This window comes from Oxyura jamaicensis, chromosome 2 (genome assembly GCF_011077185.1).
Source record: "Oxyura jamaicensis isolate SHBP4307 breed ruddy duck chromosome 2, BPBGC_Ojam_1.0, whole genome shotgun sequence".
NCBI lineage: Eukaryota > Metazoa > Chordata > Aves > Anseriformes > Anatidae > Oxyura > Oxyura jamaicensis.
This window is the reverse complement of record NC_048894.1, coordinates 15,404,903-15,431,436: the sequence shown is the minus strand read 5'-3', so window position 1 is coordinate 15,431,436 and position 26,534 is coordinate 15,404,903. Positions and strand designations below refer to the sequence as shown.

Here is a 26,534-nt window from a genome sequence, read left to right as displayed (position 1 = left end):
GTGAAAACTGTGAGAAGGACCTAGCAATTAATTTCGTCTCGGCACTGCAGCATACTTGTCAGTAGTACAGCCATTTCAAATCATCATCATCATCACCAGGGTAGCATTATAAAGAATTATAACAATATTTCAAGCAGAGTTTAACACTGAAAATACAAACAAGGGAAAACAAGATAAATTTTGTTTGTTTTACAAGGGCAATAAAATTCTCATTCTCTCTATTCAGTGTTAGAAGACCAAAATCTGCACATAGGAACACATGGAAGTATTTGTGGAGTCACATAAAGGACTGAAACCCACTGGGTAAGATGTAACACATGAAAATCAAATGTCCTTTTTATTAAAAAAGGACAAAACAATAATCTTTGTAAGCACATTGAATTCCACAGTTTTGCTGAAGATTTACTACTGTAATCCTGGAGTTTGAGGCCTTCAAAGACAGTAACACATACCGACAAAGCACAGTAAGATTTAAGTTAAATAACAGAAATGCGCCATGGTGGTTTGTGTACAGGCAGAAGCGTACTGGTATCATTGTGGAGATCCACATCGGAGATAGCAGTGACTTTGCATTGGTTTCTGCACAGTTACATTCATACGACAACAGGTATGTTGTAACAGTGAGGTTTAAGAAACTTTTAGTTTGCTAAATCAAAGCTGAACTCTCATTCATGCTGCAAGGAATCTACAACCAGCTGACTTCCTTGTTCTAGAAACATCCATTCTGGAGATGGTTTTACAACTCAACAAATATACAATTCGCAATATGCAAAAAATTGCCCATATTACAACTAAAATCTAACCGAGTTTTGATGAAACAATGCCTACACCACAGAAAGCTGCCAGTGTTCCTCACCAACAGTTCTAGAGAATTTAAATGGACAGTTCAAACATGTTTTGCTATAAAAGGAACTATTTATTTTTAAAATATCTATACTGAAGTGACACGGTTGAATATTATTTATGGAAATCCTCTATGCACTTTCCATTTGAGTAACTTGAAGAATTCAGGTTCGAACAACAGTCAAATACAGACTTCAAGCGTCTTCAATTTAAATCTGTCTTAAGAGTCAGAATGTGGGCACAGCCTACTTACAGGTGATCTATATTTAAAAGGTGCCTTTTGTACCACCACAAACCACCAGGAGTCTACTTATCTCTACAGACAACCCCATCTTGAAGGAGAAAGGGCCTTTAACACAATGTGACATTCCAGTTTAACAAAACACTTAGCAAGAAAGTAAAGAAACAGTATATATGGAGCTCATTAACAAAGCACTTCCAACAGTTCGGGAACAATGTGCCACATATCTTAGCAGCTTCAATACTTTGCTTTGGTGATACAAACAGTGTTAATAAACTGACAGCTCTTTAAAGAGAACATTTGACATCTTCCCCCATTTATTCACAATATAGGTGTCAAGTAAACAATTTTCACTCAAGTGTTCATGCCTGTTTGTCAGGTGTGGGTTGGTTTGTTTTTTTTTCCCCACCCTCTGCAAACAGTAGAATAAACTACTGAGGGAAAAAAATAAAAAAATCTATTTCTGGGCTCAAGACAAGCCATAGCTTCTGAAATAAATGGTCTGATCTGTGATTTTCCAAAGAGAATCACAGTGAGATAAAGATACGGTTTCAGGCTTCGCGTTACCCAACTGAACTAGCCATCCTGTACACCACAGATAGATGCCACTGGATACAGAGAAGTAGCCAGGGCTATTGGTGATGCAGTCAGATGTCTCCTTGGCATTTCTGATGTAATCTTGAAGCAAGAGATTAAGCAAGGGCCATACGGAGATCATCTGATGATACTATGCATCTAAACATCAGAAGATGCTATTATTTTCTTAAACCTAAAGTTTTTGATAACGTGACCGAGAATCCTAAGAATGCAGGCTGCTGCTCCTTTAATCTTTTCCCTGAAAATCAAAATTTGTCCCATTATACTACACCCCCTCCAGCACATAGCATTCATTTTTTCCCTATTTTACTACCAGTTTCTTTTTATGAGGAAGTAAGAACATCAGCAAATTGTTCATAACCTTACGGCATGTGCCAAGTGAAGCTGGCTTCTTGTTACACCAGCTCTTGGTGCAGGGTAAGGACACTAATGGTGTAAGTTTGGGTAACAGAGGGTTATTTTCATTGTTGAATTTTTTCAAGTAGCTAGTTTCACCAGCTACTTGAAATCTCTCTTTGCTTTGGTATAAAATTTTCTAACCCTCACAACTAGCTTAATTATTTATATTTAATTTTAACCTGATAATATGGCATGGCTCAAGGCTCTGTCCTAGCCTAATTGTGATTGGAATAAATGCAACACCTCCGAGTTATTTGTAGCAGTTGTCCCCATTTTTAGGGAGATGACACAGATCTGTCAGCTTCAAGAAACAGAACAAAGATTCTTGTTTGCGCTAACAACAGCCACAGCCAAATGAAAGGAACAGGCGGGTGAAGGGAGAGAAGTTTGGAATGCAACTGACAGCGAAACTTGGTAAAGACCCAAAGTTAAATATTTTACTCTACCTTCTTGCAGTTAGAGATTAAAATAGGGACATTTAAGAATGTTCTGATATCCTAGTCCTCTTTACTACCTTATTCTACCCATTTGAAGTTCTCCCAACAGATAGTCTGAAATCGCATATTAAAAAAAAACTGTATTAATGTTGCATCAGAAGTATTTCTCCAATGCTAGAAAAATCGTTGGCTTCGAATACATTTTTTTTAGTGCTGTGATCAATGTACCACTGATGTACATATTTTGTTCTTCTTAGCTAAATCAATACACTATTTTCCTTAACACATAAATGTAAGTTTTTTGTTTGTGGGTGTTTTGTTTTTTTTTTTTTGGTCTTTTCATGGACCTCATCTCTACCTAATACTCTTCTTTCCTTGGAGAAAATGGGACTCATTTTCGATCTGCATTGCAGCAGCTGTGCTGAAGGAACAGAGGCTGTGCAGGGGCAAGAGGCTGCTGGAGAAGGAAGCTCCACCTGAAGCAGAAGCGACTGGAGACCCTTCTGGATACCTGCCCTATTGACTTTGTTGCCTTGGATGTTCTTTGCTTCACTTTCTTACCCACAGTTTCACTATAACTGCTAGCCTGTGAAGACCAGCACCAAGTCAGTACTGACCTGGCCTCTTTGATACAGGTACACACATTGAAGAGAAAGGAAACGAGCAAACGACTGCATTTTCAGATTTATCTCAGGTTTGTCAGAATACCACCTGCACTTCTGTCCTTAAATACCTCTAAATCATCACATCTGCTGAGGCAGTCTCAACTTCCTCCAAGCTATCCCAAACTTCATATAGAGAATGTGAGGATTATTCTCTATTACTAATGTGTACAGACTTAGAGTAGACACGAATGCCAATGCACATTATGTTACCTCAAACCAAGTAGCACTACTCACAATAAGACCTGTTCACATCCTGGCCATGAGACAAGTTCATGTATACGTATTTTCACTTTTTTCTTTCGCCATCTGACTGCACAGTATCTTTTTCCTATTACCAGCATGGTTTATTATAATTTTTCAGGTGGCATTCGCTGTTTGACAGCACTGAGGACTCCAGTAGCAAAACCCTGAGCGTCAGAACTGAGGCCCCGGAGCTCACACTTGATGTTGGAGCACAGAGATGGCAAAAGAAAACTGTCAGTCTAAGATGACATCCAAAAATGAAGCTCCTCTACCTGCTGCCTCCTCTGTATATACAGCAAGTGAGGGAAGCCAATGGTGAGCTAACTTCTGAGAAGAGAAAGTGTAATTGGGATATTGGTCTCTAAATAGTAACAGCCAAAACTATGAGTTCACTCCTGATGCTTATAGCATTTTCTTCTGATGTCTACTCTTGAATTAGGGAACTCAGCCAGCTGATGTCCAATAACCATGCTGTTACGCTGTTTTTCTTTTTAGATATAAGACTAGGAATGCATTTGGAAAACTGGGAAGACAGTTATTCAGTATCTCTAGTTTTTATTAGGCTGTCCTCTTTTCCTCCCCTTTCAGCTATCTATTCAATATTTATTATATAGGTTTCCTTGCCTTTTTTTTTTTGTCATCTTGATAAGTTGCATTTAAAAACTTTAGAAGGTTTCTATTCCTGAGACCAACTTAACTTTCCTCCCCCTTAATACAGAGTTCTTCACTTGCTGGAAATATAAAACTTGTATTAGAAAACTACTAGGCTTACAGAATAGGGCCATATCCTTCCTCGCTATGATTTAGATATTACTCATTCACTAAAAATGAAAAAAAAAAAAAAAAAAAAAAAAAAATTTTATCATGGTAAGTATTCACAAAAGACCTTATATATTTAAAAAAAAAAAATCAGCAAGAACTGACAACTGAATACAGCAGAAATCACAGACGAAAACAAAGTCTTTTGGAAGAGGTAGTACAAGTAAATACTATTAACCAATTTAAAGAATAATTCAACACGTTCTTCTGTTCCACTACAAAAAGCTGGGTCACACTCATGAGTCTTAATAGAATTTTGCAGCGGTTGTCAAAGCTACTCCATCCGAGATGTTGCTTTTAGCCAGAGGCATTCAGCTATTCCTAGATGTCATTTAAATATACATGACTGGAGGGTTTTCTATGAGACTGTCTGAAGTAATTTGTTTTTTTAACTCTCCCGCCATCCTCTAACATCAGATATTTTTTAAACACACATTCAAGACTACTGAAGTGTTATTCCGGAGCATGTTCACATTTACAGCTAATGCCATAGAAGTGAGGTTTTTTCATATAATGTATTAGATCAGCTAATGTGCTATTTCCAGAAGCCTCTGGATGTTTTTTTAGTTCTATCGATGTCCAGATTTCTAAGAATCTCCTCAAAAAGGATTACCATCTTTTTCTGGTTTAACAACACTACATGACCATACTATTCTATTTGTTTATTTCACAAAATATGTGGTTCATATATTACCTTCCAAAATATGTTTGGGAAAAAACTGATCTAGAGAATTACTGTAGATTGTATCTAATTTCTTCTTAGAGATCTTTTTTTCCAAGTAACTTAACTTTTCATTTAAGCAGGAGTTAAAATGCAAGTCTTTCTAAGGTCGTCTCACCATTCATGAGAGTTTTTGATAGATATTATTTTTCTTCAACGTCGCTCTGCAGTCTGCGTTGTCTTTCCAGTTCATTTGTTCCTAAGCGCTTTTAGAACACGCTTCGGCGAGTCTTTCAAAAGACTGATTTTCCATCATGCTTCAACTACTCACAAGTTTTTAACGTTTGTTTTTACTGTATGTTTTTCAGATACACAGACTAGCTAAATGTTTTGCTAAAACATTTAATATATTCCACCGCACTCAAAGCTAAAAGCTAGGGATTTCTGTCAACAGATGGGCAGTTGGACTGTGAATCGAGAAGTCGATTGGTCATTCACTTCTGTTAACCTTGTATTTGCTTCCAACCACAATTCAATACTTTCAGGAATGCTCAGTAAGGAAATTAAGAATATTTGCTACTCAAATAGCCCAAGGTAAATAATTTAGACAAAAATCCTAACAACAATATTTGATGATTTTCATATAAATATCAACTAAACCATATCAGACCATTAACTCCAAGAAACAGAGGCTTTGTTTCATTCTGTAGGTGGTTAATAATACCAGGGAGCCCAGAGGTTTCAGTAGAACCACTAGAACATCATGCACAAACACACAAATACTAGACCTCACCCCTGTAGTTAAGGTGCCTCGGGTTAACAGTGCTAGATTCTCTTTGTGACTTGTTACAGTTGGATTAAAGCCAATTCAATTTGGTATTTAGTTTAAATCCAAATCCAATCTATTTCGGTGGAAAGCAACTTCTTCACAGTCAAAACCTTCTGTTCAGAAATCACCAAATGAAGTACCCAAGACATCATTCCCCCAAATTACCTTCAACTATATAGACTACCAATTACTTCTGGTAAAACCTGTCCTAGCAGATTTGCACACTGCTAATCTAATAGCTAATCAATAGCTAAGTAGCTTTTAAAAACAATAGTTAAAGATTAAATAGCTTTGACATGTTACCAAATTCAAGATACTTAACGCATCAGATGAACATAGGAAAATTCATGATGTCAGCTCAGCTCAGATGCAAATCCTTTAGCTGATGTAACAATAGGGTAGTGTATAGCTTCATTTGTAACTTTATATATTTTTCCACAAGTATTACAAAAGCACTATTACAGTTGCTCCTTTTTAAGTAGAAAGGACATTGATTTTTGTACTGAAGAAAGCAATAGCTGAGCAATTTTTGTACTGAGAAAGCAATAACACGCTTTGATATGCTCAATGCATGAAATTCCCTGTGGACCATTTTTTATGATAACCTTACTACATGAGATCAAACAAACACCCTCATAGTTCTACAACTACATGCCTGTGACATGTGCTATAGTTTTTCAACATGAAAATGTAAATGAAGTAATAATAGGAACATTCTCAGAGTACCTAAGTACGTCAATCTCCTACAAATTTTTATTTTTATTCCAAAGTTAATAAATACCAGAACACACTTCTGGTGAAGCTCTCAAGTATCATCCTCAAAAACACCACAAAACTGTTGAAATTTGTTTTTCAACACCTCTCAGTATAAGATTTAAATCACCAAATTTAGAAATATATGACAAAAAAACATTCGTTTCGGAGGGTAACAAAAATAGACGGCAGTTTTTAAGGAACACTTTGTAGTTTAAAAAAAAAAAAAAAAAACTTTTTTCCTACAAAGATTCTCTATTTCACAGATGAATCACAGATAATACTCTGCAGTCGTAAATGAAAAGCTCACTTCAGAAAAGATCTTTTTTGACATCTGAATAGTTACATACATCTATTTTGTATGTCCTTTAGTACGTTTTTTCTCTCCTCAATCAGAAATTCCACAAAAATGCTAGAAGTAACTAAGCCCTCTTCTTGCAAATAACTCCCATTAAGGGCTTCATAGAACATCTCCTAGGGAGGAGTGGAAAACCCCAAACTGTTAGTTTCTTTATGAAGTCACTCACCTTAGGTAACTCCCATTCTGATCGGGAACCATCAGCACTGTAGTAGTATGGTCTACCTTGTTCATCTGCATGTTTTAACCACTGCAGAAAGAAATGTGATGACAGGAAATATAATTAGCATGACAGGCATAACATAGCTCGTCTCTGGTATTTGGGATTTAAAATTAATTTTTAATAAAGTTCCATCCACTTCAGCAGTACCTAGCGAGCAACCTCCATTAACTAACCAAGGTTAGTTAACAATGAGAACAACATTTTGGTTTTCTGCTTTCTGAACAGAGCTCACTATCAGTTTTTCCTTCTGGAACACCTCAGGAAAAACACCTGCAATATCACAGTTATGGAATTCCTGATGACTCACATAACCTACCAAGAGAATGTGATCAACAGATATTTTGAAGATTACATCTCGCTTTTATCAACATTATGACATCAGTTTAAGGAGGCACAATCTTTGCACCAGATCTGAGTAAGAACTGTATAGATAAAATTACAGAATTACAAGAAGCTCAACCAGCAACTGATAATTTCAGAGATTATTGCACAATTTGAACAACTACATTTTTGTACCATCGACACGAGCATGAGATGCAGTATCTAAATATATCATGAAGAATATAATTTATGTAACCTCTATCAGCAGCTCCCAGAACCAAAGAGGTAAAACTACAGTGATCATGACTAGTTGTGCAGAAAAGACAGAATTGTAATGAGTAAAATTCTACAAGATGGTCTCTTAAAAAAAAAAAAAAAAAGAGAAGAAAAACTCACATCAAGCTTCTTGGGTCAAGTAGTTTTCACAAAACTGCCTTCCAATAAATTGTTTGTGATAGGAAATACTGTTCTCTATCGGTCCCTTTTTTTTTTTTTTTTTAACAATATTTTCATGTTTGCCAAAGGAGGTATGAGCTATAGATTTTTAGCAGAAATAGATTAAGAACACAACTCCAAAGCTGACACAAAACTCAATCTTCAAAAGCTTCTTTTAAAAAACTTACATGTATCAAGTACAGACGAAGTAGTGCTACAACATGGTAATTATACTACTGTTGCCATAAACATTTTTGAAGGCTAAAAATCAAAACACAACTTCAGTGAACAATTTTTTTAAAAAAAAAAAAAAACTTCTTTACGAACATATACAAATACCATCATCATTTTTCCTGCATGGTAGAAATTTCTAGGATATGCCCAGAATCATACCAAGTTATCAGTAGCAATTATCTCCTTAGAATAGAACATCAATCTACTGATACTGCTATGGTTGATATAAAAAGTTTGTCTGTATCTGAAACCAGTACTGAAAACCTCAAATAAGGCAAGGATGAAACTGAGAACGCAGCATTATTTTCAGTTTGAAACCATCCTATCTGGAAGACCTATTTCGTAGTCAAGAACAACTCTTAAAAGATAAAAGCATCATATTGGTATTAAGTTAATTTCCTGAAGTGTAACCGAGAGGATGGCAGGTGAGGAAAAAAAATATGTCCTTAGTATGGCAAAGGACATACATAAGAAAAAAATGTTAGTTCAGTTGTGAAATTTTCATGCAAGTTTAAAAACAAAAGGAGATACCAGTAAGGAATGCTTTTGACTTCTAGAAATGAAATCTGAATTTCTAATAGTGAATTAGCTGAACATGTGATGAGAAGAAGGGAAAAAGTACCTTTTCATTAGTATAGTCATTGGTATATAAGGTTTGACCATGTTCATCCAACTCTTCTGACCAACCCCTTGGAGGAGAACCATACTGACTATCTGACTGGCTGTAACAAGAACTGTGGTCGTTTTCTTCTGATGAAAGATGCTACAAGTAGTCAGAAACATAAGGCAGTTTTGAGAATGAAAATGCTTTAAAATCTGAAAGATCAAAGATTATTTGGAGAGAACAAGAATAGCAATAACTGAGAGAAGTTCACATTTTTATACCTTACATCAGAAAATAAGAGACATTTTTACAGTTCATAAGGATTTGAAAATTGCTAGGTAATTCAAAAACATTTTTAGAATAGAGTTTATACTGATAATTATTTATTCTACCATACCAGATTCCTACTCTCAAATTTAAAAAATGCCATACAATAATTTCAAATATAATTTTGACTCCAATTTTTCTGACAATCTAAATTTTATTCCCACAAATTTACATTACTGATTGATGAAGAAAGTCAGCTTCAGTAAACTCTGTTGCCCCAGAAAACCTAGAAGACTTACTGGTTTCCATGCAACGTCCCTGCTTTCATACCTAGATTCTTTCCTTTCCCTCCTAAATAGTACCTAGAAACACAATAGTCATTTAGGATAACTTCAAACTTCATTTGCACCTGTCTAGGTCTGCAGTGCATCCTACCATAATGAGGAATTTCCACCTTTCTCCTTCCAGTGCTGACCAATGTGACAACAAGTGATTCAAAAAGCAAGACATTCCACCAACTGAAGGTACAGCTTGCTGAACTGTAAGATCACCTTCCAAATTCCCATTTTAACGAGGGGGGGGGGGCGGGAAGCTTCTCTCCCCTAACAAAAAAAAAAAAATAAAATAAAAAATCCAAGCATCAGAAATTCACCAGTTTTAAAGAGACTGTTTTTAGAGACTACATAATTAGTGACATTTCCAAATTATTATATGGGCTTTTGGTGTTAGTTTTCTGAATAGCTTACCACATGCATGAGGGAGACTGCCTAAACTGACACAAACTAGCTTACCAAACACAGCAAAACCCATAGCAAAATCCATGACCAATTTGGTCGTTAACAAAGCAACATAAGCGTGTCTTCTACAGTGAAAAGGATGGGTGCACTTAAACTATGCATTAAACAACCTCACCTCTCAGAGGCACGGTAACATGAAAATCTGAATTGCCAGTTTCTAACTATTGGGACTACAAGAAGTCCTCAGCCACACTTTTACACCTGAATTGAGACCAATGACTTGATGACATTTGTTCAATCAAAGCAGTAGACTTGGGGGGGTATTGTTTCTGTTGGTTTTGTTTCTTTATTGGTTTTGTTTTTTATTTAACAGGAATTCTGAACAAATAACATAATGCTTCTTCCACGTAATTCTGATGCTAAAGAAGCACTGTACACATTTAAAACTAACCATTAGACTTAAAGATGAAAATTCTCGAAGAAAAAAAAAAGGAAAACAAAACTGTTTTTCAGTAAGAATGAGTTAACACGTGTCTGTAACCCACTATATCATGTCTGAAGGGCCAAGACTGAGCTAACCCCACCTACCACACTATCTTAGACCTTAACCTTGGCTGACAAACTTAAATGAAATGCCTGAGTCATTTCAAAGTTTATCAAACCACGGCATCCTTCATCCCCCTGCTAGTAGGAACAGCTGCTAAAGCTTCCTAAATGGGGATTAAAGAGAACACCGGCCAAAGCACGCTCAGCTATTTTCAATTTCTCTGTCAGCACTAACTGCCTGTGAGCTCTCTAACTCACCCTCCCTTCACGTAACCTCCGTGATAGTTTGTGGAGTCCCATCCTCAATTATAGGATACCACATTTAGCTAAAACCATCTTATGCAGGCAGCTGCCAAAACCTTACACCTCCTAAGAAGTTTGCTGTGACATTTCAAAGCAAACTACAAAAATGTCCCCCACCTCATCATTTCTACTGCCTTTCTTGCCTTTTTTCCATTTATGCTGAAAATTCTTCAGGGCAGAGACCAGGGCATATTGCAGTTAGAAAAAAGGGAACATTTACGGTCTCTTCTCTATAATCAAACCAGTTTTGAAAGTTACCACTACTTCCAAAAACAATGAGAAAAAACAAGTGTTTAAAGAAACTAGCATCCCTTTATTACCCTGTTTATTTTGAAACAAATTAAAAACAGGGAATGAAAGAGCATCTAGGCCACATTTTTTATATGTGGATTTCAATGTAAATGAAATAGTACTGCTTTTCAACAGGCTGTTGGTTAATTCATGGGTCTCTACTTCACATTCAGGTCTCCTAGCTATGCATCAGAGGCTTTCCCTTCTCTGATCCAACATCACATCTCATTCCACTTACAGTCCCACCCTAATTAAACCACTTCACAGTTTGACCAGTTTCTCCCAGTTACCGCTTGGAGCTCTTTCCTCAAAAAGATTAGCAAGTCACTGCCTCTGATCAATTTTATCCACACTTAGCCTTACTTTACCAAAGGCCCTGTTAGGATTGCACTGTTCCCCACCCCCAAGTCCACATAACTGCCATAACTTAAGGGTGTTTTTTTTGTGTCATACCTGTTTATCAGCTTCAACATGCTAAGTATAATTTTGCCTGTTCTTAATTATCAAAAAAAATCCGTTTCCTAACCCCAGAGTTTTAAGACCAACTACAACCTATTTATGTTCCAATAAATTACATATGAATACATACATTATAATATATAGCCATGTACAGTTCTCATATTGATGTCACCTTGTCATTTTGCTCCCTAATAAGATACAACCTCGTCTGAGGACAAATCATTAGAGATACAACTAGCATTTAACCTTTCTGCATATGCTCCTGTATTGCTAAATCTGAAGGGAATGAGGAGAACTGACTCGTATGTAAAAGCCTATTTAATTTCATGAAAATAAATTAAATCAGTTTTTGCTAATTATTAAGATATATTTGTTCTAACAGCAATCTAAATCCTCATGGTCAGACAAAATCTGGGATGTTCTATATTTTACTGTAGCTTAGCCTGGGATCTCAACCTGTACTCTAAGGTATTAGAGTACTTAAAGTACTTAAAGGTCATAAATGAAATGGTGAACACCAACAGTGGAGTGTGAAGTACGCTCCCAAATGCAGAACAGAAGAAGAAAAATGGCTTCAAAAACAACAAAAACTTTAATACCTTAGTCAGAGAGGACAAATAATGTAAGGAATTTGTGCTACTGCAATTTTTTCAGCTCGAAACAAGTTTATGTTAATCTAAGTACGCATCATCCATTGATCTTACAAAGAATGAGATTTTGACAGATAAAATTGTTTGAAGGTCAAGCTGTGATACCTTAAGCATCACAAATAAATGGAAGAAGCGAGCTGTCTGATATAATACACAGGCAGTAAACGTTAAGCTTTCTGAGCATGCAACTGCACAGTGAAGTGCTGGTACAGACGTGGGCATAGAAGTCAGGCATTATTTGCAGATGGTGGAGAAAAGGAAGAATTATTCAAAGTCCTTCCATGAGAAGAAGGAATAATCATCACACTAGAAAACCAGTTACTCCCATTGCTAGGTGAGTTACTACTCAGAAAAGCAATCATCTCATCCTCACTAAGAACAGCAAAACAGCAGCCAATGAGAAATGAACAGAGAACTAACTGTAAGACGGTTGCAGACATTTTGCCAGTTTACCTGTTGCAGCCACTAGCTCGTGACACGAAAAGACTGTTTAAATGTTTGCAAATGTCACTGCTGCTAGGAAGGCCATTCCCAGTGGTGATGAAGAGGTTCCCTTTTTCTTTCCTGTTTCTGGCACTACTGGCCCAAATGCAGACTTCCACAACAGGACTCCTAGCAATCTAAAATTTTTGAGCAGTACACAATTAAATTTTAAAACTAAATAATGTAATAGCTCAGGAGGAAATCCACCTAAACTATACATATTTGAAAAGGGTATATAAAAGTGGAAGACTTTTTGACAAATATGTTTGCTTTTTCTTTCAATCAAGAAACTGATTAACCTAAGCACTGTTTGAATACAAGAGCACTATTTTAAGCATATTTAAACAGTAATATCCATCTTCCAATTATTCCATTTCTTTATCTGAACGACAGAAGCTCAAATAGACTAACACTACTGTTTGCCTTTCCCTAGCAATCAGCCACACAGATTTGCACCTCAAATATTATCCTAAACAATCTTTTAACATTAATAATTTCATAGTAAGCTTCAATTCTCTTAAGCAAAATCTGTGGCAAAGCTGAACAACTGAAAAATGCTTCAAAAGGTAAAACATTTGCACAGTGAGAAAATATCTATTGATATACCTACAGATTACATTCCAACCATGAATGCTATTCAAGTCAAAGTTCCTATAGCCAACTGCCAAAAGCTGGGACAGAACCTCCCCACCCCAAGCATTTGTCACTATTGGACCTATACATTTGGTTGGCAGACCTGCTAGCACCATAATTTGTCTTCTCTTCTTTTCTGGGATACCCAGTTATCATTCACAGAATGAAGAAAACGATTTTCTCAGTTAACACACTTCCATAACCAAAAATTGCTCCTTTGACTGCCTTTTCCTCTAGTTTGGTCTACAGTTATCCAAGGCTCGACACAAAAATCACTGAAAAGTGTGCAAATTCATTTCTCCTAATCAAACAATTAGATCTAATGAATGGAATTGAATAGAAGCCTCAATTACATCAGTATTTTTGACCCTGGAGGAACATGCTATGGAACTCTAAAGTCTAGTTTTGACACCTAGACTCCATCTCTATAGCCACCTAAATCCCTCTCTAAAAAAAAAAAAAGAAATATTTTCCTCTATGAAAAATAATCCATATTTAAATTTACTGCCACAGCAGTAAGCAAGCAGTAGGAAGTACCTATATATCATCTGCCTTTGTTTTACTGTATAGTTAACTGAGGTTGATAAGAAAAATTCCCCTGGCTTTTTTCATCCCCCTTCCAACCCTCCCTCTCCTTCCCCATCTCCCTCTTCTCACCCCAAAATATGCTGAATATACTGAAAAAGAGAACACGTCATATCAGGAAAGTTATGATGGCCTTCATACTCAATTGTCATTTGAAGTCCTGTTAGTTTCAAGGTTTCTTAGCTTTCCTTTAATTTTAAAAGCAATGCTGCAACACCTAATGAGGGACTGCTGGGCACTTTTACAACTAGTACTCAGATTTTTGACCTGTCTCGTACACGTTTCATGTACACACTCATACACGAAATTGAAGAGAGAAACTGTTGATCTTTACTACTTCATAGCAAGCCACATGACCAAAAAGACAAAAAAAGACACTCCTTGAGACCTCAAAGTTCAGAGATATCAAGTTCCATAACAAAACAATACTCATATGCATTACAATCTCATTGCTTGTGATCTCAGAACAAACTACCTCATGATCTGCATGGCTCTGGGAATCCCCTTTATTAATGCTTGCATCTCGGGCCCAACGCGGAGGTTTCCAAGTTCGTTCCTGTGATCCTCTGTTGTAGTAATAACAGCGTCCTGTAGTATCTTTATGGGTTTCCCATTCCCCATTTATTTGGACTGGAGCACTTGTAGGTAGTGGTGGAAGTGCAGACTGAGATATTTTCAGTTCTTGTAAATTAGCATAAACTGGTGAATCAGGCCTCCCTTGGCTTGGTGGAGTAGTTGGCTATTGAGAGAAGAAATGTATTATTAAAGAGCAAATGAATTTTATAATGCTCCCTTACAAATCAGTATATATTACAGTAGTAAAACAAACCAACAAACTCCCGTTTTGTTACATATAAAAGCACAAAGGACAGCCACAAGATGCCAGGGCATGAAAACATTAAATTTTTTCAATATTAAATACATATAGCTTGTGATGCTAACCTTATAGTTAACATTTTTTTAGCATTTCTCCAGCTGACAGCTGATAATCATGTCTTGCAGTGGATTTGAAATACACTGGCATCATCGTCAAAATAATTGTATGTTTAAAAACTTCAGCTTTACAGTTCCAGTATTGCTCAGTAACTATAAGTAACATGTTTTTGTTCAAGACCAAACATAGCATTTCTTACATGTCACTTTTTAAGCAAAGATGGTTCCCCAGCCTTTTTCCTACTGCTATATAGATGATGGCGAATATGAAGCAGCACTTCTCAGTTTGAAAGATGAGCACAGTGTTATGACAAGGAAACTCCAGAGAACACCTGGGTGGTTTACCTGCAAGCCTTTCCAAGTAGATGCTTACTTAAGTAGTTTATGTAATATTACTGACAGTGTTCTGATTACCACTCCCTTCTTACAGAAATTAAGCAGCTATTCTTATGCAGATAATTTTGTTCATACATATGCACATAAGGATAACAGATGTCCACAAGAAAACAAAACACCAATGACAATTTCAAATTCATAGTTTGATAACCATGCTTTCTGCTGTGCTTCATGTTAAGTCTGTGGCTCTTACCGAAACCATGAGTACTTTCATATAAGTCACAGAAGTGTTTAAGAGAAAAATATTCTTTCTGACCAATTTTTTAAGTGCAATACAAGTACATAAAGCACACCACACAGAAGACAAGTAGTTCACGAAAGCTGTAACTAAGAGGTTGTGGGAGCAACTTGTTATTAAACCAAACTGAATAGCTGCCTGTTCACACAGTGCCATCTCCCTGTGTCTGGTCACTTCATTTAGGCATCCAAAGGAAGCAAAAATAACATTCATACCATTCCTCCCCCCCACTCAGTTTTAATTCAGAAGCTTTGCTGGAGGCAAGTCCTTGTGCCTCTTGTTGCATCTTTCAAAGGAAAAAAGAACATACTGCATTACATAAAAGATCCTTTATAATGTGCTTTTAAACATCAAAATCTTAAATTGCTAATCTAAGCCACATCTCATCATAAATTATTGGGGTTTGCTCAGGCAAGACAGCATATTGTACCACACAATCAGATATAAACTGATTGCGCCACAGCTAGAACCGAATATGGGCAATATCCACAACCAAAAGGGGAAATAGCTAGAGAGGAACTTAATGAGATTAGAACAGGCATGGACTTGTTTTGCGAGGCTTTAAAAGAGAAAAGGCAATTTATTAGATATAGTGAGTATGTTTAACAAGAATACAAGGCAAACTGGCGGGGGGGGAGGGGGGGGGGATTTCTGCAGCACTCACAAAATCAGCTGAAAACAATAAGTATCCTCTTCCATTAATTGCAAGGAAAGAAATCTAAAGTCTCCCTTTTTTAAGAGGGGCAGGGGGAATGCCTGTCTTTGGTAAAGTTCTGTTTCTCGAGGGCATTAACAGCATAAGGAGCACTGCCACAAGTAAAGACTTGTCCCACTGTCCTCAAGGATGCCCGAGAATGCCACCAGGAGCACTGCCACAAGTAAAGACTTGTCCCACTGTCCTCAGGGATGCCTGAGCATGCCACCAGATGCCATGAGCGTGACTGCAACCAGCTTGTGAAACACGTCCCAGCATGTGCGGAGTGGCTGTAGGCAGTGGTGGCAGCTCACAGGCCTGAGGGCACCCCTCTCCTCAGGCACCAAGAAGTGGCCTGGAGGCAGGAGGCCCAGGGCTCAGAGTTTCCACTCTGAGGTCTTCCAAGGTCTCAGCATCATGACCAGAACAGCGCCGGATGAAACTGCAGGACCTGTATTACCCTACACAGATATAGGGAGCTCGTGGCCGATGCACAGCCACGTAGCCCAAGCAACACTCTGGTTGAGTTTAAAACAGAAACGTGAGATTAAAGTTTAATGAGTGTTTTTCTTCTGAATGTTTAGTACTACTAAACTCGTAATACCAACCTCTGGCTTGCAAGTGGGAAAGCCAGAACCTCTGAGCTGAACGACAAACAGGCCAGCTAAGCATCCTGCTAACCAAAGGCCCAGCTACCGCCATTCCCTGCCAAGCTCTCTCCTGAGAGATTGCCTTGGTACAACTTCAAGATTTTTAAAACGTACCCTCCAAGTTACTGTTTTCAGCTAAGCATGGAGAACACAAAAATACATTTAAGTACAACACGTAGCTTAGCTATGAAGTACACGTACGAGGGATCCGACATGCTTATCAGGAACTACTTTCAATAACCACGTAGCACGCAGCAGTACTTCCTCATACCTCAGGACACGCAACAAGGTACACTGCTCCCTGCAATGCTGCCTTCAGCAGCACCCAACATCAGTGCTAAACTTATACAATAAGATTTTCTTGTTTATTGACAAATCAACGCAACTTTTACAAAGCTTGTCACTTCCTGAAGTACCCCTATGGCACTTCCCAGACGGTGCCAGCAAGGCAGGTCCCTCTCCCCCTTGGGAAGGGGACTGCCACAGGGACCAGCTCCCTCCAGGTGGCCCTGTAGAGCTCTCAGGCTTCGAACAACTTTGCCATTGCCTTGAAGATGAATGGTTGCAGTGAAAGACTGTACACTGCAAAAGCCTTTACTAATTTCAAGCCAAAAAGCGTATTAAAATCATTTAAGTTTCTTTTACTTAATCCATTACTCATCACTAGTATGTAAGTCCAAATAGATAAAGCATTACGTAGATAGAAATAATTTGTAACAGCTTCCTTGGCTGTTTTCCCATATCCAGACATATGCAGTTAGGGGAAACTTAAATGTATGCTAACCACCAAACCTTTTGGTATGTACATGTGGAGCTCCAGTTAGAACTTCCTTCCCTGAAATTCATTTTTGTCCTGAAGGACTCAGAATGCTCATAAACGTGGAAATAAATCTACTGAGACTTCTTGTTCTTTTAATTCTGATAGTGAGAGAATATGTAAAACATGTCCTTCAACATGCACACACACGTACACACACAAGGTAGCTTATACTCAAAACATTTCAAACTTCATCTGCTGCCTGGTATGGTTTCAAGTTTTTTCATGTTGCTTTCTCCTACTAAAGCCAGTAAGAATTCTTGCTAGGTAGAAAGTGATAAAGGAAAATCAGAAAGCAGAAGTATTTCTACAGTGCCACAACTTGAGTGAAAATTGCACAGCCCACTAAGCACAATGACAACTTTATGAATACAAGGACCTCTCCCTGAACTCAGTAATGTGTTAAAATGTCGAGCATTACAAGTCCGCTGTATTTAAATTCAGTCTTGTTGCAATATCTGCACAGAAAAAACTGCTAGCAATAAATACTTGCAAACTGACAATGAAGACTTTCACACAGGCAGGACAAAGCTTCCAGGATCAACACAAAACATTCTTCACATACAGACATTACACACAGCTTTTTCAGGACTTAGCTTTTACACTGACACAGTAGGAAGCAGATACGTGCCTTTAAATAAAACAACTTGTTAATCATTCATGAATGAGCAGTCAACATTTTCAACAACGGCCAGATATGCTATCAGGCCTCTGAACACTTACTTGAACTCAGTGCAATGAAAAGCCAGCTTGCTATACTTCACAAGGTACTTTTCATTACCAAAATGCATTATCAGTTTTTCAGAGAATACCTTAGGTTTTAATATTACCTTATACAAAAGGCTTTCTTCAGATGCCAGTATTTGTTCAAGCATTCAAAAAAATAAAAATAAAATTCGATGCACACCACAGTGTAAAACTGCTGTTCTGGGAGAAGGGTAACACATGCCTCCTATCCACTGCCTAAAAACGTGTTGTTTTTTTGTTTGTTTTGTTTTGTTTTTTAAATCCAGTGAGAACATTCTGCATTAAAGATGCCTGCAATTAAAAGACAAAATTCCCTTTAATCTGATGCTTACCTTTTTCTTTTAACAGCACTTAAATCCTAGGACAAATCTTCTAGAACATAACTGCTTCAAGTATGATTGCAATGCTAGCTTTCAAAATATAAGCTTTTTCAGAATAAACCATACGTGATCTTTCCCTCCATGACAAATAGTTTTACTTGTCTTGCTTCTTTTCACAGCTTTTCTGAATGTTAAAAATTTGGAATTAAGAGCTTCCATTTCAGTAACAGCATTCAGATTGCTGAGAGGCGCTGCTAAAGTAACAAAAATATATATATATAAATCTCATGTTAATGCTTCCTGAGTTACATTCAACAGCATGCAAAAGAGCAGCGTAGCACTGAAGGAACCCGTGGGTGTACTGGTGCTCTGCAGCAGTGAGCAGGCAGATGCACAGGCTATTTATTCTCCAGCATCCAGAGGGGGACCGAAGAATCCCAGTTCCCTCAACAACCGAGCTTCTTGCCAAGGAATTGCCACTGTCCTTTTAGCAAGGCCTGGGACTTCAATACCAGCTTTATTCCATAATAATGATATAAAAGAAATCTCAAAATCTCTACATTTTCATTTTCATGAAGTGACAGCTTCAGCTGGAATAATTAGCTTACCTCCTCCTTCCTCTTTCTGCTCATGGCCTAGGTTCCTAAAACATGTTCAGGATCCTAAATTCTTTCTAACGTATTCAGGCACATTTAAAACTTCTTTTAATGCCCAACAAACTTGAGGTCGATTTTCAACAAGTTTGCTGCTACTTCACAGGTAAAGCTAAATTAATTTAAAAAAAAAAAGTTAGAATGGGATCCCAGACAATTCTGTATGCACTAACCTATTACTTTTAGCTGGGTAATGCTTTAAACTTTAAGCTTACAGTATGCATCAAAAGGAAACAAATATTATAAGCCTGTTTACAGCTGACTTTGAATTTAGGGCAAGCAATATTAATGCTGTTAAATATTTCCACTACAGTTTTCATGTTGAGTTGTGATTATAAAGTGATAAGAAAATTTAAATGACCTAGTGAAGTAATACAGAATGAAAAGCATTCTATATAGATTCCTCAGTATATATTTATCTATTAAAGGCGACTTGACAGTTAAATGTTTAGTGTACCACTTAAAAAAAATAAGCAGATAATCTAAAGTAATTTTTTTTAAACGTCTGGCCAATAACTTTTCATCAGACTGAAAATAATAAAAAGCAAGCATGTAATTTATTTTTGCTAATTACATTTTTTGGTCAATTTTGCATTTACTTACATTGAATTACAACCAAAGCTATTTGTTCTATTTCTGGAAATACTTATCTACATTTTACTACAAATGTCTATTCATATTTTGCTTTATGAAACTACATTACAGAGCAAAGCATTGCAGAACATAGGACATCACAATCTGCCAGAAAGCTCTTGTGCTGTTTCAGCCATTAAAAAAAGTTATCCCATATATAACTCTTTATCTGGTGATATCATAATGTCTTTTCAACAAAAAGTGTGTAACACTCTGAGAATAGTATTAAATAAAAGAACAAAAAAAAAAAAAAAACTACACACGCACCTTAGTGGGATACAGTGAATTATTTGACTAATATCAAAGTAAAACACATTCCCTTTTCCCGGTAACCTGAAAAAAAGTAACTTAAATTGTTTTAATAGTCATCAAGGCAGCGATTCATTAAACTGCACTGCAAAAATCCTGCAGCACAGAAAGCGAAGAGGTTTGTTCCTGTCACATTCACATCCAATTCGGAAGAGAAGCGGAGAGCCTCTCCAGCAGGACAGCTCTGGGACGACTTGGCCAGTTGCTGCAGGCAGTGGTTGGCTACTCCACTCCCTGCCAGAGACAACACTCCATCAATCATAATTGACTGATCAAAGAAAACTGATGGAAAACCATTCTTTCCCCCTCTTTACACAGCACAGATTTATCATTCACATTTCTGTAGTGCTCCTGACCATCTCAGTGAGGACCACTTACATCAGCGTATGAGTTCTGTAGCAATACAAGGGCGTATATAATTGATCGAAGGACTGCAACAGTGATGTCAAATATTTTATGAAAAGCGGAAGTAAGGCCTCACAATGGGATCCTTTGTAAAATATGCACAAAGATGACAGTGTTTACCATACTTGTTCTCCACCACTTGCACAATCTAGCTTGTCCATTTAATAAAGAAGCTTTTGTCCAAGGCTATAGACAAAGCTGCTTTTCCTATAGTAGGAAATTTAAATACCATATGAAACACTTTACTTCATGCACGCTTACACAGAAAGTTTACCCCAATTAGGAAAGAGGGGCCAAATTTAACATGTTAAAGAGTCAGCCAGTAAACTTCCTTCACTTTCAACTGTCCATTCACCATACAAAGCACTGATGCCTTCAACAAACATAAGGTAGTATCTGTAACATATTTCAGAAATGTAGACAGCATCTTCAACAACCTGGACGTGCCATGCAGTAGTAACTTGACACATTTGTTTTTCCTCCAGGCTTCATAAAAGTGATGTAAAGTTGGTCCTATAGTAATGAAAGGTCAACAAAACTCATAAAAACACAATTTATTCTGTGTTTTAGTTTAACTGCCTGCAATTCTTGACCGCTGTGGAACCTGAAGTACATGTTTAAAAGCAGGTTTGCAAAGAAGAAAGCTGTTGGCATTGTTTGTGATGTCTCCTGAGGTTCATTTCCAATAAAAAATCTAAGCACATTAAGAAAACACCACAGAAACCTGGCTTCCTTTCTCCAGTGGAAAAGTGTTGTGTGATGTGCCAGCAGCTACCACCTTTTCAGCAGGACAGCATCACAAGAGCAAGAGCTTTAGGCATTTCAGAAGCCTTACAGCAGAGCAACTGGTACACTAGAACAACCTCTAAATAAAAGTTTCAGAAGTACTAGAAATTCTCAGTTCACAAGATATTTCCCTGTTTAAAAAATAATAATAATAATAATGTATAGCCCCAAATCTTATTTGCCTCATAGCAGCCAAAATAATTTAAGAGAGCTTATTAGCAACTCTGAGCTTCCTCTGTATTGTCACCATCACAGTACAACAGCAACTCCACAAAATTCTCTCTTACAACATACCATGGGGGGCTGGAATGGTGTTATTTGACCTCCTGGTAGCTTAAAGGTCAAAAAAAAAAGTTTCCATTAGTTTACATCACTGCCGACTGAACAGCATTTTTTCCTAAACTTCCTAATTTCAGAAGAACAGATCCCATAGCATTTAAGTGTACTTTTGAGAGTTCAGTGCTTATACAAAGCTGAGTAAAGCCAGGCACCCCTAGAAAGTGCAGATGGGAAAGTAAACATCACCTTTGGTAAGATTCCCAGGTTATTGAGAAGATACTGAAGTTGCATTAATAGATCAGAAAGCCTAAAAGATAGCTCAAGAACCACTTGATCAAACATATAATGAAATCTAATACTATGTAAGATACTAAAAATTGTGATGCACTGGCACAGAAATTATACTGCCCTACACTTTTCAAGAGAAAGAAAAAGCTATCGGCACTAAGAGCTTTAATATAAATAAGGGCTGTTACCAAATATTTAAGCTTTAAAAAAAAAAATTGCAAGTTATTGTTCCAAAACATAGCAGTCATCAAAACTGCATTCTGTCAAAAAGGGTATTTAATTCCAAGCATTTCACAAGAAAATGCAGAACTCCCACACACTTTATTTACAGCTGTTGTCCTTCTACTCTGCTTTTACAGCAGATTTCACTTGTGTGAAACTACTTCAACAGAATGTTGCTTGTGGCAGCAAATTCTGTAAAAATTTGTTATGGTAGTAGTTTTTTGTTAGGTGTTAGACTGATTTCAAAACACCTTGTTGCTCTTATGAACTGCAACATTTATTAAGTTTTTAATAACACGCAGCTGCAGGACATCACCAGTATTTAAACAGTATGAAAAAATGCTAAAGTACGAGGACACTTATTGATATAAAAGCAAAACCCAGTTACTAACACAGCTAGCTGGCCTAGAAAACTGCCACAGTACAGTACGAAATCAGATGCTAGAATAATTTGTCGTCTTACCTTACTCATATATGGACAAGAATATAACCTGTTGGGTAAGCAGCGGGCTTTACCTGCTCCTGAGCAGACAGGCAGCTGTACTTCACACAGCTAAGACAGCTGCTACCCCACATCTGCTGCTCGGAGGTTTCTCCAGTTATTATTTGCAACTACTACCCTGGAGCTACCACGTTACGCGTGCTCCCCAGACCTCCGGTGGGCAGCTGATCGGCATCCCACTTGGCATGAAATGGAGCAAATCACCTCAGAAAACAACTCCTGTAAACACTTAAATGAACTTCCATAAGCAATCATATCAAAAACTTGACAACCAAGCGCCAGTAGGCACACCATTCATAAACTAGAGCAACATCCCAGAAGTATGCTCGCAGGATTCTGCACAGCTATTCAATTTCTGATTGACACACCACATTTTGCCAAGCTAGCTCTGTATCTCCACAAACCTAAAAATCAAATTGTACACCCAAAATCTAGAAAAATTACGATGAATACTCTTCATCAAGTAGTTTAGCCATACCCTAACACAGACCAGATGCATGGTAGGGAGATAGGGATCTCAGGACGCAACCGTTCTCAAGGCTGTATATGCGAAGTCCCAATTGTTTCCACAGTTCTTTCTTCAGCCAATTTTTTCAACAGCTGTCCTTTTAAACACAGCAAAACATCTACTCTAAAAAACAGTTTTCTGCTCTTCTTTCCTTTTTGAAAAACTGGTCTGTTCATCTTAACAGAACGGGAAGCGCCAAGTAAAGTAATTTGCTGTTTTAGAGGCGTTAGTTACCCTAACTCCCCCTGCACGCCCGAGAAGAATTTCCTTTGTGCATAAAGGCAGAAGCCTCGCTGACACTTCTGCTTACACCCAGAGTTCAGCAAATACTTTTGCTAATTCAGTTCGTGTCGCCAGAGTAATACAGCACGCCGTTCAGAGGACTTGGCCAACGATTCAATGTTTAGGAAACATAAAAAAAACACCAATTTAATTATCTCAGAAAATAAAAGACCTCTGAAGAAGGCTGATGCCAGAGCCAAGCGGGTGGGCCAGCACACCGCTACCAAGGGGTGAGCCCCCTCCCGACCCCACAGCCCCGAGTGGCTGCCCCCTGACCTCTGGCAGCAGCGGTCGGCCAGCCCCTCTACTCCATGCAAAGAGCCAAGCACAGATAAACCGAGGTACCTCAGCAAGCTCAGCTACTGCAGAGACAAGCTTCATGTCTCCTCGTGAGGCAATCACTGGTTCCAGTATGCCAAAGGTCTGCATGGACCAGCACAAAAAATGCCAATCCCTCTGTCTAATGTGGTACTTTACAGAATTAGAAAGACACGGGATACTTTTGCCACAGTTGTCATCGAACAGAAGATGGAGCTAGGTAAAGGACTAACGTACGTTCTTACCTCTGCTGGACTGCTGTGTCTATAGACTTCTTATTTCTCAGAAGAACGAAACATTATGTTTCATGCTGGTGTGACTACCTTGGAATAGGCAACCATATGGACTGGTGGCCAAGCACCAAGAGAATCAAGAGACTACAGGCCTGCTCTAAAAAAAACTACTTGGTTTGAAAAAAAAAAAAAAAAAAAAGAAATGAGGTGCCTTGAGAACAAGCATCTCATCAAGTGCTCAGTAATCAAAATAAGTATTTTCTGACTCCTTAGACCTACTATAACAAAAAACAGCCCCACTTCAGTATTTGCAGCTACATGCTAGGGTGTAAATTGAAACTGCTGTGTCTATAGACTTATTCTCAGAAGAAAGAAACTTTATGTTGCTCAGAGTGCTTAGTCACTTCTTGTAACATTAACAAAACCCGTATTACTAATATTAATATTCAGCAGAAAGAAAAATCCTGGGTCAGGTATGCTGGGAATATCTTCATCAATTTAAACAAGGGAGATGTTATATTTTTGGCTCTTTTTTTCAAACCTCCAGGGTGTATCAATACCTAAAATAAGTTATAACCCAGAAGAGTTATAACACGTTCAGAAATGTGCCAGTAAGGAAAGGGGATATATTTAGCTAGTTTTAAGCTGAAGATGGTTTTCTTGAACCTGTAGCAAAACTCTCCTGGATAAAGCAAGAATTTTCCACTGGATCTGGTCGTGCTTCTGCCTTCAGACACTGTCACAGATCACAGAGCAGAGCTCAGGAGTCAGGCTTCTCTGGTTTCAGACAAATTGTACCCCTTCACTCTGTCATACCAACCCCACAGTGGTTCCTGTCCCATTAATCCAGGCATTTAACTCAAAAAGTTAGCAAGATGATGGCAAACCAAACCAGACAGGAAAATCAACTCAATAATACTACCCTTTGGAGTTATTAGGTAGATTTGTTAGAGCAGGGAAGTGCATCAAGGGGCAAACCCACTTTCATGTTCCGAGATGATGAAAGGCAGTAAAACCATATCTATATTAGAAAGCTTTCTAGCACAGAACATAAAATCACCCGTTCCAGTATCCTGTAATGTGCCAGACAACAGGCAGTGCTTGTACTGAAGTTACTTTTCCTTAACTACGAATTATCACTTCACAACCATCAGAAATAGAGTTGGGTAAGACAACTCAGGTGCAATTTGCAAAAAAAACAAAATCTTAGAAGTTAGATGGTAAAACCACACGTTTCACGAAGAGCAGTTTCACGGAGACCTGCAACTATTTCCCCTCGCTGGCTGTCACAGCTGCAGTGCAGGAAACTTCAAGTCCCTGGTCTTCCTTGAGAAGTTACAAAATGCAACTTATTTCATCATTCGCTCATTTGTAATACAAAATAGAGGTCTTGCAAACAAAGTGAACTGGGGCTTAGGGCTTTTCGACTGCATTGCAATCGAAACTTAAGTATTTATTTTTTTCCAGAAGCAGTTGGTTTTGTTTTTTTCAAGTTCCAATAAAATTTTAATGTAGCCATTAAGATAAAAAGTTTGGATTGTATACTACAGTAATCAAGAAAGAACCACAAAATAGCATCAATGCCTACTGTCTACAGTGTCTTAGCTAAAAGAACTGGTGAAGGGACAAGGCAGAGTCACAGTCCAGAAATTTACTTTTTAAAAAAAAGTTTATGCCAAAATACTCAAAGAAATAATGAATTGGTTGCTCAGCAATGGACTAAGCCCATTCCCACAGACTCAGCACATCCATCCGCACCCAAAAAAACAAAATTTATCTATTTCCCCTCCTCCAGCAATCTTCCTCAATCAGAGCGGTTCTTCATTTCACAAAGAAAATTATTGCTTAATGTTCACTGGTATGCATTACAGAAGATTTGCCAGCACAGATTCTAATGGTCCCTTACGTCCTACATGAACTATTGAACAATTCAAATTCAAAAGCTTTAAACTGAAAATAAATAAATAAATAAATAGATCTACTATACCAAAAAACAGCCCCACTTCAGAATTTGCAGCTGTATGCTAGGGTGTAAATTGAAACAAAGGAAGGTTGGAGAGCACATCAACCAAGTTTCCCATAACATAGCTCATGGATTATTTTTTCTTTTTATGCACACATTTTAAAGGGTATATGGCAGTGAAAACAGACTGGACATAATTAACATTGTCAAGAATATTTGATGTTTCACGAGGTGTACAATGTTAGTGATAGATCATCGTATGAAGTTATTACAAGTATCACTGAGTGTGCTATCTTTGAGTTGTTCGATAACTCAAAAAGAAAAGAAAAAATTAGCCAACTATTTAAAATTTTGACATCCTAAATTGAAGTTTTTCATTTAAAGGCTGGGAACTGTCTGTTCATCAAAAAATGCTGCATTTACAACAGCAGGAAACTGTTAAGGAACAGTACACAGAAGTAAAACTGACTTTTAAAATCTCATTCCATCTTTCTGCATTGATTTCTTTCCCTCATACAAGTATCAGCAACTAATCATACTCGGAGGTTTAACAGAAATCCTCTTGTCAGCAGGTCCTTCTCAAACAAAGCCTGCATACAGTGAAAGATCCCTTAAGAAGATCAGTACCAAACAGATACAGCCTGCCAGAAATAGCAAAGAAAAACAAAAAGCATTTTGGTATTTCCAGTAAAGGCTCCATCTCCAAAGTCCTGATGTCACGCTGGGATCAATCCCGGTAGGG

General features: G+C 37.6%; 1 protein-coding gene across 9 annotated transcripts in view; it reads right to left on the bottom strand.

The window, feature by feature from the left end:
* The window catches only part of ARHGAP12 (Rho GTPase activating protein 12), a 77,508-nt gene that overhangs the window by 30,253 nt on the left and 20,721 nt on the right, over positions 1–26,534 (bottom strand). For 7 of the 9 annotated variants that reach the window (XM_035318829.1, XM_035318831.1, XM_035318832.1 and 4 more), the window contains exons 3-5: positions 14,092–14,355; positions 8,681–8,821; positions 7,015–7,095 (exon numbers count right to left, since the gene is read on the bottom strand). In XM_035318829.1, the coding sequence (XP_035174720.1) occupies positions 7,015–7,095; positions 8,681–8,821; positions 14,092–14,355 (486 nt within the window). The remainder of the gene's footprint in view (positions 1–7,014; positions 7,096–8,680; positions 8,822–14,091; positions 14,356–26,534) is intronic. The other 2 variants (XM_035318835.1, XM_035318836.1) reach the window with 1 other exon arrangement.